Source organism: Falco biarmicus, chromosome 5 (genome assembly GCF_023638135.1).
Source record: "Falco biarmicus isolate bFalBia1 chromosome 5, bFalBia1.pri, whole genome shotgun sequence".
Taxonomy (NCBI): Eukaryota; Metazoa; Chordata; class Aves; order Falconiformes; family Falconidae; genus Falco; species Falco biarmicus.
Genome location: NC_079292.1, coordinates 83535640 through 83550974, shown reverse-complemented (window position 1 = coordinate 83550974; position 15335 = coordinate 83535640). Strand labels below are relative to the sequence as shown.

At 46.1% G+C, this 15335-nt stretch overlaps 1 protein-coding gene across 1 annotated transcript; it reads right to left on the bottom strand.

Annotated features, from left to right (window-relative positions):
- Positions 1-3224: 3224 nt before the first annotated feature.
- Positions 3225-6009, bottom strand: LOC130150163 (killer cell lectin-like receptor subfamily G member 1). The gene is made up of 3 exons (XM_056340816.1): positions 5839-6009; positions 5274-5374; positions 3225-3336 (listed from the first exon to the last, which is right to left on the bottom strand). The coding sequence occupies exons 1-3, from the start codon at positions 6007-6009 to the stop codon at positions 3225-3227; spliced, it is 384 nt and encodes a 127-aa protein (XP_056196791.1).
- Positions 6010-15335: the final 9326 nt, after the last annotated feature.

Sequence of the window (15335 nt, the reverse complement as noted above, 5' to 3'; positions counted from 1 at the left end):
TGATACTCTCAGTGGAAATCACCACTACTAATACTAGAAGATCTAGCGATGTCGTGACTGCTCACCACATCGAAGGTATACTCTCAGAATAAACCTGTGTGGATTAGGGTAAAGTCTCAGGTCAAACCCGTGCACATGCTAACTTCACATGTTGACTGTAAACGCTTGACTGCTGAAGGGAGCTGGCAACCCTGTCTGTGAAACAGCAGTCCAGGCAGACGGTGACCCTGTGTGAAAAATGAGACTGAATTACTTAGGCTACAACCATGTTAGTCAATCTTCTGGGACAGGCTGGATTTATATTCTTACTTTATGTCAGTGTTGTATGCTGCAGTGCTGGTGTGTCTATTCCCCGCACTAATCTGGCTTTCTGAAGAGGAAGCAAAAGAAGGCCTATTTCTGTGGCTGACAGGGTACCACCTAAGCCACAGCATCCACCAGGCCTGGTGGGAAAAACTGGAGCTTCCCTCCAATAAGCCAGAAACTTGTCCTGCGATTACTGGCAAGAGAGGAAAGGTGGCAGGGGCTTGGACATGGGCCATCACCTCTGCCAGCCATGTTACTGCTCTCAGCTCCCAGCAAGCCATCACTAAAGAGCAGCTGGACCTTGCTGCTCCCTCATACCTGGTTTCAAACTATCCAGCTTGTGGTTTAGGCAAAGCCCTGTTCTGAGGGACAGTGAGTTTATTAACATATGGTTATGGAGCCTCAGCCAGTTTCGATGGCAGAGAACGTGTCTTGGCACATTCAATCCTTCTAGATGAGATGTAGCCTTAGAATAGCATCCTTAAAGTCTCCTGATAGCACACTTCAGAGGACACCTGGACAAAACACAGAAGTGCTGCATAGCAACAATCCCCACTGCTAATGGCATTTGGGCTATGTAGGTCTACATAAAACCTGAGCCCGAAATCTGAAATCTGAATCTGAAATACCTCAAGGGCCAGAGACAGGGAATTTAAAACCGTGACAGCATACAGCACTGGGGAATGCACAGAGCACAGTATCTACAGCACCGTGCTGAACCCAAGGAAACAGACTCGAGCATGTGAGGATTTTTTTGGTTTTCATTCCAGTTTATAAGCTGCAGCACTACCACCAGCAGTACTGACCGCTCATGTCTCAACAGGACAACATCAGCAGTACCAATACTACCTCAATTTCAACAGCTAATCCTCCACAGGGCCCATCAATGTCTTCCCCTCTATTTGTTAATGCAGCACAAACCCATAATCAGGGAAAGGAGAGAACAAGTGAGTTTTCAGAGCAGATCAGCAGAAGACTTCAAGAACAGCAGGCTGGCGTGGGCAACTTGCAGCCCTTAACCTTGCAAGCTGGTGCACAAGTACGGCATTCAAAAATGAGAAAGAAAAAAGCATGCAGGGCAGAGAGTAGTAAATTAAAGCTTTGATGGTAAAGATGCAGAGAAAAGGAGCTTGCCTTTGATACGGATAGCATTTGGACATGCCACCTGGGAAAAAGGCCATAGGGTTTGTCAGTTATAGAGATGTTCGGAGTGGACTGCCTGTGTTAAGTATGCTAATCAGGACTGGAGTGGATTTTGCATAGATAGGAATAAGAGAAAAGCAGTATCAATACAAGTTAAGTACAATGAGAATTTAATGTTCTTTAAAATACTTGGGAAGAACACAGGAAAAGAATGATTTGCTAGTCTTGCATAATTTAAATGAGCCTTACATTTTTTGAACATCAAAGTGTCCTAAAGATGAGATTTTTGGAAATGTTTTTCAGGTAGACACAGAAACAGTGACTATTTTGCCATCTCAGGCATCCTTGGGTGATATGCTAGAACTTCAGTTTTAACAGTAAAAAACAGCTGTCTCACTGTAACAAACATACCTCTCAGATAATTCTAATAAATTATTTTGTGACTGCTTAGGGACATGAACCTAACAACACGATCATCAGTGTTTTAAGAAATACTGTCACGAACTGCCACCAGTGTGTCACTAAAAAGTCATCACAGTCATCCTTGTCAGGTAGTCAAGGTGGTGTTACACAGCATAGGACTTTGGGTGACTGCAGCCTGCTGGTCACAAAAATTGGAATTGTGCCTGTCTGTCCGCTGAATCTCACAGGGAGAAGTGCTGAGTGAAGGGTATGGAGGGACTTCTTTAGAGGGAGAGCTGCTCTGGAGGACACTCGGAGCTTTGGGCAAACAGACCAAGGGGTGGTGCAGTGCACTTGAGCCATGGCTGAGGGCACCTTCACGGGTGGGCCTTGGGACAAAGGGGCTAGAAGATGAGGGGCTGCACTTATTTAGCTACTGGCAAAAGTAAGTTTGTCCGTCTGTAATCCCTCAGGCAGAGCTGGGGTAGGAACCTGTTTACCAGCTGTAGCTGTATCTTGTCCTTTGCAACAGGAGCTGCTGTTCCGCAGTGTTACTGCAAAGTACTTCATCCCCTGCCCTCCTGACTGTTCCTGCCACCAGCTTCCTTTCCACCCATTTGTCAGTCATCCAGTGCACTCAACAATGATATTAGAGGGACACAGAAAAAGTCACTACAGAAGAAATTGTTAGAAGCAACCCATGTTTATTTTCATTGCAGCAGGGTAACAGGTTTACTCCTTCACAGCTAGTTACACAGCAGCGTAGCACTGGGAGCCATGCTCCAGTTTTCTCCAGGTACAAACATAAACCACGGAAGGATTTAGGTTAGAGGGGACTTCTGGATATCATCTGATCCAACCACTTGCAAAAGCAGGCCAACTTCAAACTTCAGGCTAGTTTTCAGCCTTGGTCTATGTCACCATTGTTCACAAGAGAGAGGAACTAACCCAGAGGTTGCATGAGTTCACGGTTTACAGTCTCAGCTCTCCCCAGGATTTCCAGTGCCAGGACAGCATTCCAGTGACAGTGCTTAAGTATCTCTGAAAATGACTGAGGGAGAATTAGAGAAATCTCTCCTTCCCCTTCTCTACCACTTTGAAGACCATCTGCCACCAGCCGATGGCTATGGGTGTGAACATCAGCAGCGTGATCCTGAATGCAGCCAGGAGGAGCACTCGGGCCTCCTGTTTGCCGCTGCCCGTGGCAGGGCTCTGGCTGCAGCTGCATTCTTTCCTTGCACGAGGGCAGGTGTCACAGCAGCAAGGAGCACACAGCCAGGCACTCTCAGAGAAGCTTCCCGAGTCACCTTCACGGGGAACAAGCCTTAGCACAGCTCTCCAAAGGGCACTCCCTAACACAAGGGCCGCAGGGGTCACTGAAGAGATTTCTCACAGATCCATGGGGCAGGGATTTCGCAGCTAGAAGCACGGATGACACCATACTCCAGAGTGGCACAGTTCTGCACAAAGCTGTTGAACAGGACCCTGTGGAAGACACAGGCGGAGCACACAAGCAGGGGGACGTTAGAGAGAGGTCTCCACTTTGGCAGGGGGAAAAATACCATAGATTTGGAGGTAGGAGACTCACTGCAGCTGGGCCTTATGTCAGGGAAGACCTGTCTCGGGACATGGGAAGTCTAGCAGCGGGGCTTGCTCTGCCCAGAGCTCATCGTGAGACTGTCAGTTAGTCTCATTCTGGGCTCTCCATTTCCCATCACTAAAGAGAGAAAAGCCCTGTCCTACGTGTTTTTTGCGATTCCACTTAAAGCGTTTGGAGACCTTGGGACAGAAAGTATCAAATACCCCAGTTTAAACCTGTTGTATGGGCATGTAAAAGGTAAAAGCTTCTGCTTCATTAAGGTTATCCAATCAAGGACCCTCTCAGTGCAAAAGGGGATAATAAGGAAGAAATGGCTAAACGGAAATCCACAGAGACACAAACCCGGTGCAAGTAAAATGACAGAGGCAACAGCAAAGACCAAAAGTCTTCAGCCACTAACTGATGCTCTGTCAAGGAAGCTCAGGCAGTGCTTTGGAGAGGGACACCCTGGGCTTTGTAACTGCTAAGGGGGCAACAAGAGGAACAGGGGGATTTGGGGTATTTGAAGTGGGCCTGTGGTACTGTGCAAAACCTGTTGAGGAAGATTTAGGGGAAGAGGAGTGAGAGAGAGGAGGGGATGGGTCATGCGTGAGCAGCTGCTGATGGTGTGTGAGCGTTGTCTGACCCAGCCCTGCCCTGATCGCCGCAGCCCGTCCTGGCTTCTCATTAAAGCCTCCCTGCATGCTCCCCCCGGCAATCTCACCCCCTGCCCCTGTGTGTCAGTGCTGTGAGGATGAGGTGCCAGCAGCGGGGGCACCCTGTGCGCGGGCACGGTGCCAGCTCTGGGGTCGGGGGGGTGCAGGACCCTGGGCGGTGGTGCCAGCCACTGGGGTGGGTGAGGGGCTCAGCCCGGTCCCTGGGTTGGGGTGGGTGTCTGTGTGTCCTGGGCGCAGCTGCTGGGGGGACCGGGCTGAGTGAGGGGCTCGGCGCCAGCAGCTGGAGCGGGGCCATGGGTCACAGCCCGTGTGCTGGGGGGAGAGGGCTTGTGTCCTCCCCCAGCCCGGGCTGCGCGGGCAATTCCCTAGCAAGCTCCAGGCTGCACTAGCCAGTGAGTAGGAGGCCCCGGGTCTGGGCAGGGGTATCAGGTGGGCAGAGTGTCCATGCTGGTACTTGTGGGGGTCCTGTAAGTGTGAGGTGCCTGTGAGATGAGTGAGTGAGTGTGCTCGCTTGCTAGCGAGCGCTGAGTGGGATGCAGTGGTGAGTAGGGGACCTGTGGGGTGGGTAAGAGGGGCTGGGATCTGGGCAGGGATGGTCGGATGGGGAGGTGCTCAGGGGATCCATAAATGTTTATGTGTGCTTGTGAACCTAGAGAGCCCTCTGTGTGTGCCTTCACTAGTGATCTTCAATCCTGAGCAGCCAGAGAGGAGGAAGGGGACTTGCCTGCCTACTGTTGTGCTTTATGTCAGCCCTGGCAGCATCACATGCAGGTGCTGCTGAAGGCAGGGCCTTGCCTGTGGCAGTCTGTGTCAGAGTCCTTCACGTGCATGTCTGTCTGTGTGTTTGAGTCTCTGGGATACATGCTCAGATTCACCTGGCTGAACCTGCAAATGAAAAGCAGCGGCTGTGTCCATCAGCCTGAGATAGACACTCCCAGGTCTCTGGGTGCACCCAGCTGGGGTCCAGCAGCCAGGCAGGAGGAACCCCTAACTTCTGGTGCTGCTAGAGCCTGCAGCCACTCTGAACATCCCTTACAAGCTGTGTTTATTGTTGGTTGACTTCCATTGATTACAGAGGGAACATTTTGTGGGAAAGGATTAAGGGTGTGGGAAGGACCTCAAGCCCTTTACTTTGTCTAAAAACACAGAGGAAACACCATACTCACTTTCTGTCAGTCAGTTTTGAGCCATCTTCCCAAATCCAGCCACCACCAGTGTTCTTCAAACCGATCCAGTAGGATTTACTGTAGATTATCTGGAAGAAGTCCTAAGAGGGACAGAGAGGCAGAGAGATCACCAGATTTGGAGAAACCCAGTCAGGTTCTGGGTTCTGAGGGGGAAATAAAGGGGCGTTGTATGAGAGAGGGAGTTCGTGGGCCATTTCTCAATGTTCTTTGAACACCCATGCCCATCCTTCCTACAGGGACATGCTTTGTAAGCCTCAGTGTTTCGGAGTGCCGGGCAGCTCCCCTGACCGGGGGGTCTGAGGGCTGAGCCCATGACAAACTCAGTGGAGGCTGGCAGAGAGACGCGAGTCCCTGGCGCAAAGAGGCCAAGCGAAAGCCCTGCCAGATGCAGGTGGATCCCAGTGCGCTGCAAATGCCCTTTACCCTCTCCCTTCCCCACGGAGGGGAAGAGCCGGGGCAGTACAGCGCCTTGCACCTCTCCCCCACAATCCTACCATCCAACATGGTAAAGGCCCTCTGCCCTTGCCACTGCAAAGGCACCCACCATTTCACTGGTACTGTTGATCACCAGGAGATGAGCTCCCTGTGCCTGGCAGGATTCCCGGCTGGAATGCCAGTCCTTCCTCTCCCTGGAGAAGAAGTAGCAGCATTCTCTGGAGGCCACCCACTGCTCAGGGCAGCGTGGACATGGACAGTCTGCAAAACAGTCATACATCTCTCTGCCCATTCATAGTCATAGCCTAGTTCATTACAAACGTGTTTCACAGATATCCCTCTCCAGAAGATGATTCTCCACAGTTACAGTAATGCCATCCCTGGAGCTCTGCTGAGACTGACAAAGACAATGTAATTACCTGCATCAGAGTCTGTGAAGGGCATCCGTTTTCCAAATGGCAATAGGTGAGACTCTAGGGGTCTCTTGGGACCTTCCTTTTCCTTCCCAGTGTTTTTGGGGTTTTTTTTAGCTTTTCCCTCCCCTTTTTGTTCTGTTGTCTCCAGATAAACATCGTCTTTGGCCCATGTTTCCATCTGTCCGATGGGACAGGCAAAGCCCTGGCACCTGACGGGTTTGTGGCAGGTCACCCATGTCCATATAGCCTCCACCACTAGCGCTGGCTGCTGCTGGGGCTCATCCAGCAGCACATTTCTGCAGCACTGCTGCTTTGTTAGACACCATTTCCTACTCCTATACTTGCCTGAACTTCAGCTTCATAGCATTTCATGGCAAGCTGGTCAAAAGGCTTAAACTTCCTCGAAACAGGAATCATTTTGTAACAGCTGCTAGTCATGGAGGTCTTACAGCTTGAAGCACCTTCCTTTTCCTTCTAACAGGAGAGCGGCTGGTGGTACTCACCCATGGACGGCCACTGAACACCCCAGGGTTCATTTTCTCTCTGTACAGCGCTGATCTCCAAACCCACAGACAAGAAATGGGCCTTCAGGTTATGTCCTTCATCCTAGAGCTGTAGTCATCAGGATGTAAATGGTCCTGAGTGGTTGAGCACAGTGTGCTTGCTATGCACTGCAGTCTACTCAGTCACCCCTTTCAAAGGCATCTTTGATGCTTTTTGCCCCTTACTCTCTTGTTCCTGCTGAGGGCAGGTCTAACTACACCAAGCTTAACATCTAAAAATTGCAGAAAAAAGAAGCAAGTCTTTTTTAAAAGGGAAAAAATACTTTTGTGCTCTTCTTGGACCCCTGAGCAGATTTCAAGAGTCCTTGTTCAAATCAAGTATTTTCAATGGAGGAGATTTATTTACCCTTGATAAGCCCCACTGCTGTTCCCAGCAATGCCAAGAAGAGGATCCCTAGAATCATTGCAATAATCCAGTGGGTAGCACATGAAACAGGGGAATCTAGCAAGAAAAAGAACATAAATGTGAGAAAGGTGAGGCTTTCTTAATGAGATCAGCTCTAAAAATACAATTTATATTGAACTGCTGTGACTGTTTACCTCAGTCTGCACTCACGGCAGAGTCCAATGCTGTAGACCAGATTCTTTTTGGTATTTCACACATGGATAATTTAATGTTTAATACCAGTTTACATGTATGATGATATGTGATGTCACATGAGATTCTGATTTAGCAGAATGATACAGCTATGTGTTGAAAGCACCACACAAGTGCAAATTACACTTAGCAGAATATAGCGATTTCAATACACAGCTGAATCACAATACAAATGTGATTGTCATGGCCAGGCTTTATGACATGCTCACCATTGCAATGCTGGGTGGCACCAGGAAGGTCTATGTGGGTTTAAGCAGCTCAAGTGTGTTGGTCTCCTCAAAGCTCTTTTTGTCAGTTGTTCAAGGGTTGTACTCTGTGTTAGGCTGTGCCATATACACACTCGCCCTGTGCCGGTCTGGCTAACTCAGGAAGACATTCACACTCTTTTGATTAACTCATGGACAAAAATTTACACAACCAGCTGATCCATTTAACTGATAAAGCCAGCTGATCCACCCAAGTGATAGAACTGCTGATCTCTGGTCCCCATACTGTTAAGTTTAACTTTCTTTCTGAAAGCCATGTTCAGTCACTGTGTACTGCATGAGTAGATTGCACTTGCCCATCTCCGTTGAGCCTTCTTCCATTGTAGGGGCTTACTGATAAGTCACAATTTAGGATTACGTCTAATGAGAAGTCCAGACACAATGACTATTTTGATCCAGCATCAACAGAAATTATTACATCACATTATTTACTCTGTTGGAGCTGCAAGTCTCCAACTGTACCCTGCCTTGAACTGCCCATCCTGCCTAACCTCAACAGCAGATTAGAAAAGAAAACTTTTTAGCATATAGATGCAAATCTCTACTTCAGACTTGAATCTGTTAGACTGTTTAAGTAATGCATACATCTTTCCCTTTATTAGCAGACTTTACCTTTGCTCTCAGTGTGCTCTTTTCTCTGTCTTCTCATCATCTTCTTCTTGGAAGAAGTGCAGTCTTTCACATTCAGATAGATGTGCTCCTTTTTATTCCTGTCACATGCTTTTAAGTGTTGCTTATTTTTACTTCGGTTTACTTGGTGTTTAGAAGTCCAGTTAGCTACAACATCCAGATCTGGAACTGAATTTCCCTGAAGGTCAACAGAACTTCCCTCCCAGCTGTTTGGAATCATTTCTAATGACAGAGCATATTATTAGCAGAAGAGTAATACACAGAAAGAATGATGTCCTAAATCAGTTTTCTGGAATAACAAAACACTTAAGCAATGACAATAATTCATTAAGAGCTCTGCCTTTGTAATTAAAATGCTGCTATGATGGATGCTACGTAGGTCAATGTCAGACGGGGGATCTTGCTTTCACAGGGAATTTATCTAGCCTTCTCTACATTGACTAATATAAGTAAGCAACTTCGGCTTGACTGAGATGACAAAGGTGAGGAATTAAATTTCCTTATGTAGCAAATGGATAGACATGGGTAGTTCTAGTGGGACAATCTGCAGAACAGCTGGTGCAGTGCTGTGGTTTGGATTTGGTGTGAGAACAGTGTTGACAGGACACTGATGTTTTTAGTTGTTGCTGGGTGATGTTTATATTAAGTCAAGGACTTTTCAGTTTCTCAGGCCCTGCCAGCCAGAGGACTGGAGGGGTGTGGGGAATTGGGAGGGGACACAGCCAGGACAGGTGACCCGAACTAGCCAAAGGGGTATTCCATACACATGACATCATGCTGAGTATATAAACTGGGGGAAGAAGAAGGAAGGGAGGGGGGACATCTGCCATTATGGCGTTTGTCTTCCCGAGTAACCGTTACGCGTGACGGAGCCCGGCTTTCCTGGGGATGGCTGAACCTGCCTGCCCACGGGAATTGGTGAGTGAATTCCCTGCTTTGCTTTGCTTGCGTGCACGGCTTTTGCTTTACCTATTAAATTGCTGTCATCTCAACCCTCGAGTTTTTACATTCCTTTCCGATTCTCCCCGCCATCCCTCTGGGTGAGGGGGAGTGAGTGAGCGGCTGCGTGGTGCTTGGTGCCAGCAAAGGTTAAACCACAACAGCAACAGAGCACGTCGAACAAGTTGAATCTGTAGAATCCATTACTAAAATCATAGGCTTGTACTGCCAGTCCTTTTCCTACAAGAACAATTTCTCTGATCTGTCCAACAATATCAGTCTTTCCACCCAACTCTTTGGTCTGTGTAGAAAAAAGTTGCTCACACTTGCTTTTTGGACAGGTTGGGACTTGGCTTCAGGTGGAAACAGAAAAGGAATTCACAACTGACTCATTTTGTTGATTCTGAGAATTAATCAAAATCTGGAAACATAATTCTATGAACATTTGCATAATTATTTTTACTTTATTGGCTACCCAGAACATACATGTTTGATTTTGAAATACAAAAATATTTTGCATCTCTTTTCTTTGTTTCTTTTCCCTTCTTTTTCTTCTTACTCCTTTTATTTTTAAGGACATGGACAAGCACTGGTCGGGTATGTAAAGGTTGGGGGCAGGCTTGGCTGCAGTAACCATGAGATGCTGGAGTTCAGGATCCTGAAAAGAAGGGAAAAAACTTGAAAAGCAGAATCACGACCCTGGGCTTTGAAGAGAGCAGACTTTGGTCTGCTCAGCGATCTGCTTTCAGGAATCCCATGGAAGACAATCCTAGAGAGAAGAGAGGTTCAGGATCCTGGTTGGTTTTCAAGGATCAGCTGCTCTGAACTCAAGAATGGTCCATCCCAATGAGCAGGATACAAAGCAAAGGTGGTGGTGGGCCTGCATGGATGAGCAAGGAGCTCCTGATTAAACTCAGACATAAAAAGGAGGTGTACAAGAGGTTGAAGCAGGGTCAGGTGACCCAGAAGGAATCCCCTAACTTGCAGGGATGAGGAAAAGCTAAAGGACAGATGAAGCCCACCTGGATTTGAATCTGCTGGAGGATGTGAAGGGCAACAAGAAAGGTTTATATAGGTACATCAGTAAGACAAAAACTAGGGAAAATGTGGGCCTGCCTCTGAATATGCAGTGGAGCTGGTCACAATGACATAGAAAAGGATGATGTGCTCCATGACTTAGCACCTTCTTCATCTTAAGTCTTTACTGGTGTGACTTGCCTTCAGCAGTTTCAGGTCCATGAAAACTATGAGAAAGTCTAGTTCAAGGTAGACTTACTGTTGGTGGAGGAAGATCACACTAGGGAGCATTTAAACGAAATGTACATACACAAGTCCATGGGTTCACAGTAGGACACACGACAGGAGCTGTCTGATGTCATTGTGAGGCCAATTTCCATAAACCTGGAAAGGTAATGGTGATCAGGAGAGGTCTCTGAAGACTGGAAGACAGCAAATGTGACTCCTGTCTTCAGGAAGGAGGATCCAGAGAACCACAGGTGAGTCAGCTTGACATGAACCCCTGGGAAGCTGATGGAACAACTAATCCTAGAAACCATTTCTACAGACACCAAGGACAAGAAGGCAATCACCTTCTCGTCAGCATGGATTTACAAAGGGGGAAACATGCCTGACTGACCTGACAGCCTTCTACAATGAGGTGACTTGCTCATGTCCCCGAGTTCTTTATTCTGCTGCTGCAGCTGGCTACATATTCTAGGGTAGGATGTTCTTAATTTAAACCATAGATGTATCAAACAAATTTAAATACAGAATGCAGGATTAGATGCAATAAAAGCCTTCCTTTTTATAATTCAGTATAAGAAACTAAGCAATTAAACTTACTAAAACATAACTAATCAAACTAAATGCTGTCCTCCATCTTAGAGCTGGAGTATACCTGTGCAGAAAGTACACATTCAAAAAGAAGTAGCAATTCAACCTATATCTGGCTCTTCTTTCTTGTCACGAACAATAAACCACGGTAAACCCACACTTTGAAAAGATCACACCAGCTCACAGGAAATGCTTTTTCTGAAGACAGTATCTCCAACCAGACAGGAAGCATTGGCTTCATAAAAAGCTTTGGTGCCTGATATATTGCTCATAGGAAGGAATGATTTATAAGAAAGCCAATGAGGAAGCTCTACGTGCTCCTCTTCCACAATGCCAAATACTCGTCATAATGCCATCTTTCTGTGTCTCAGCAGATAGGTCTATTTTGCAACATGTCCATAGCTTAAGAACTCAAGCAAAATGCTTCCATTTCTGCTTTCTTTGTTTCTTTGGAGGGGGTGGGGCAATTTGCTGCTCTGGTTTTTGGTTATCTCAGAGTCAAGTCTTCTCACAAAAATACAGAAATACAATTATCAACAAACAAACTCATTTAAACAGAACAGCATATGTTGCTTTATACTGTACATCTCCACAATGTACGGTGCTGCTCCTATCTCTTCACCTCATCTTGAAGATGGGTTGTGGTGAAGAGCTTGGAGCTGCAGCTCAGCTACACACATAAAAGATCACATACATGCAATTGATACAATAAAGAAAGGTACAGCTGATCATGACCTGACTTCAGGCACAAATATTTAATTGATTTCATTCTTATTACAATGATTCAGGTGAAAAGTAATGAAAGATTTCTCCAGCGGCAGCAGCTCTGCTATAGCCTTTCCAGAACAAAATACTCTCTTCTTACCTACCCAAGCCCCATGCGTCTCCTCCATGTACTGAATTGTGAAGTACAAATCGTGGGAAACTGATTAAACCACTACTGCTCACGCTGGCACTAAAACGTTTCTGTAAGGCTATGTGGAAGGTGAGAACATCCACTTTATTACAGTCATTTGATCAAGGACCCTTTAAATGCAGAAGAAGATAATAAGTCGTAGAGACACAAACCTGGGGCATATAAAAATAACAGAGGCAACAGCAAAGACCAAAAGTCTTCAGACACTAATTGATGGGCCATCAAGAAACTCCAGGCAGAGCTTTGGAGAGGGACACCCTGGGCTTTGTAACTGCTGAGAAGGGGGCAACAAGAGGAACAGGGGGATTGGGATATCCCCAAGGCAAAACTTGTCGAGGAAAACTTGTCTACTCTATGATTTTAATGGTTTCTACCAGCCTGTGTAATGCGACAGGCAAGCTTCTGGTGCGTAGCTTTAAGACCCTTAAAAAGTGGTGCTGTGTTTGTCTTTTGTTTCTTTTGTGTTGGGATACATTCAAGAAGTAAACTACTCTGGTGGGCTGACCCTGGCCAAAAGCCAAAAACCCATCCAGTCACTCACTCACTGCCCTCTCCAACAGCACACAAAAAAAAATAGACGTGAGGTGAGAGGACTTGTGGATTGAGGTAATGACAATTCAGTCAAGAAAGCAGAAGTTGCACACCCAAGCAAAGCAAAAAGTTTTTTCACTGCTTCCCACCAGCTAGCAGATGTGCAGCCAATACCAGGAAAGATGGGCTAAGCATGTATAATGGTTGCTTGGGAAGACAAATGCCATAGCCATGAAGGTCCCTCCTTCCTCTTCCTTGCCATGACCTGGGTGTTTCCTCTGTTGTTTCTTGCTCTTGTTATCCCCACCCTTTCTTGAACACATTTCCCGAGAGGTGCCACCAACCTGGCTGAGGGGCTCAGCTGTGTGCTGCGGTGGGTCCATTGCAGAGCTGGCCACCCCTGGTCTCTTCCCACAGAGACCACCCCTGCAGCCCCCCACTGCCTACATCTTACCACAGGCACCCAGCACAGTTACTTACTGTACTCATGCATCCAGGGGGAGCAGAGAAGGGGCAGGTGTTTAGGGAGCCAGAGCAGCAGCAGGCACCAGGCACCAGCTTCCATCACTGGGGCAGCTGGCACTGGGGTTGCACCACAGGCGCTGCCTGCCTTGCCCTGTGCACGCTCACATTGCAGCTTCCTAGCCTTAAGAGCTCGGTTTGGAAAGGTGGTGTTACTTCTTTCCTGTGTGCATTCTGCCAAAGGGTTGTGGGGGTTTTATTCTTCTGCTTTTTTTCCTGGTCCTGGTGCTATTTCACAGTGACTTCTACTTTCTAAGGCTCTTTTTTTACCTCCCATCTTTTTACCTTCCTTTACCTGCCAAAAGCTGCACTTTTGAAAGTGTGACACTTAAACTGATGTTCTTTCAACATGACTTTAAATAAGTTGCTGTATTTATGTGGTTCACTTCTATTAAAGACATACGACATTGGCTGGTTGGTTTCTTGTTGTGGTGCCCCCTCCCCATTCAGAACTGCAGCTGCATTACTTCCTGAGGCCGTGCACCCGTGTGCGAGTGTGTTGGGGCAAGACACAGAAGAAGACGTGGAGAAACAGCGAGAAATACCATTGTAAGGATTGTGATAAATAATAAATGAAAAATAAATTAAGACGCCTCTGTTGGGTAGTGAAGTTTTCATCTAAACTGCTATGGACAGAAATAGAGACTTTTGTGAATGTGAACTGCTGTGTTGGCTTTTTTCTGAAAATGTCGTACATGAAGAGGTAAGCAAGAAGAAATGAAAATATCACAATAGGCAACCAAAATGAGAGAAAATATCATTAAAATGTCCCATGCCCATGATCTGAGGTCTGGCAGCCAGGACCGGTCAGCTGCTGAGCCTCCGACCACGGGTTGTTCTTGGGCTTTGATGAAAGGTTCAGACATGTTGATGAATCTTGTTCCCATCATATTTGATTTGTTTAGATTTGCTAGCATAGAAGCAACAGGTAGTATTTATTAACACACAAATACCTCCTTGTGAGGCCCAAAGAATTTGGATAGCTAATTCTGAGAGCAAATCTCCATCTATAGATTCATTAATCTATGGCAGCATTTTTGGGTCATTCCAAGTGTAGTGGAAACATTGTCAATAGCTTGTTCAAGTTCAGCAACACCCAAGCGTGGAAATAGAGCATGTACAAATTCATGAAATGTAGTTGGTCGGGTTACTAAGGGCTTAGACACGCCATGCTTATTACATACAGGGTAACAGTTGCACTGAAAGTTAAAGGTTAAATTTTTAGATTGGACTACGAAAGGACCAAGATGTGCCTGCCTACTGTGGAGGTACCCTTTTGTAGGCATTAATGCTGCAAAGCCAGAACCATCCAGGTATTAAAACGGTGGGCCACCAACCCCGTCTAGAGTCATTGCGATGCTTGCAGAATGAACACCATGAGTTCGAAGGACAATTGAGTTTCATTAAGTGCATTTGACTTAATTGGATTGTCCAAAGGGATTGCAACCAGACACATTGTTTGTGCTGTATGCATAGCAACTATCATTAGTACTCAGACAACCATTCCTCTGCAGACCACATCATGTGGAATTAGGACTGGTGAAATTATAGTATCTTTGAGATTTTGTGTTATTAACATTCAGTGTAAGGTTCCCAAGTTCCAAACCATTAAAAACACCTTTCTTGGCAATTGCTGATTCATTATTACCGATCCATGAGGTTTCCAGATCAGAATCAATACAAGCTTGTGTTCTGTCGCATTTAAATTGAAAGCATCCTTGGATATGATTGTAATATAAAATGTAATTACAACTGCTCATCTTCCCCACCCAGACTGAATTTACACCCTGGGGCATTGTCATGTACCATGGGGCTGTATCATAACGACATGCCTTAAAAGGTTGTTGTCAATAATTTGGAGTATTGGGAAATAAATATGTCAAATTAGGTTGATACCAAGATGCTTATGTGACAGGTTCTGCTAACTACCACCATTTGCGTCCAGTGCTCAAGGCTGGTATAAACAACAGCAACAGTCTGATTCATTGCGCACTTGAGAGACTGTATTCATAAACTGAACAACACGATTGCTATCCCATTCCTGGGAAAAGGGAACAAACACTACTATAATCATGTATATTAAATAACAATTATAGGAAAGACAAAAAAATGAGGGAAGATTGCTCATGAAATGATTTCATTTCAGGTGAAATTGCCAGTCAGTAGGATGAGTAAGTTAGACCAAAATCCAAGGAATTAATCTGAGTTCCTGGTTGCTGATGTTGCAAGCAGGGCAACCTTAAAGAACAAAAAACAAGACACCTTCATTTATTTTGGGTATTAGGTAGTTTGGATATCCTGCACTCAGAAATGAGGTGCTTATTACTCTAGTGACTGAACATCTTCCACATAGTACTTTGAGGAGGTTTTTGTAATACGCAGGAAAACTTCC

Coding starts and splice junctions, on each gene's coding strand:
- LOC130150163 (XM_056340816.1), bottom strand. CDS start 6,009: ATGTATGACTGTTTTGCAGACTGTCCATGTCCACGCTGCCCTGAGCAG. Junction 5,375..5,838: donor TCAACAGTACCAGTGAAATG/GTGGGTGCCTTT, acceptor TGTCCCTCTTAG/GACTTCTTCCAGATAATCTA. Junction 3,337..5,273: donor TCAAAACTGACTGACAGAAA/GTGAGTATGGTG, acceptor TGTCTTCCACAG/GGTCCTGTTCAACAGCTTTG.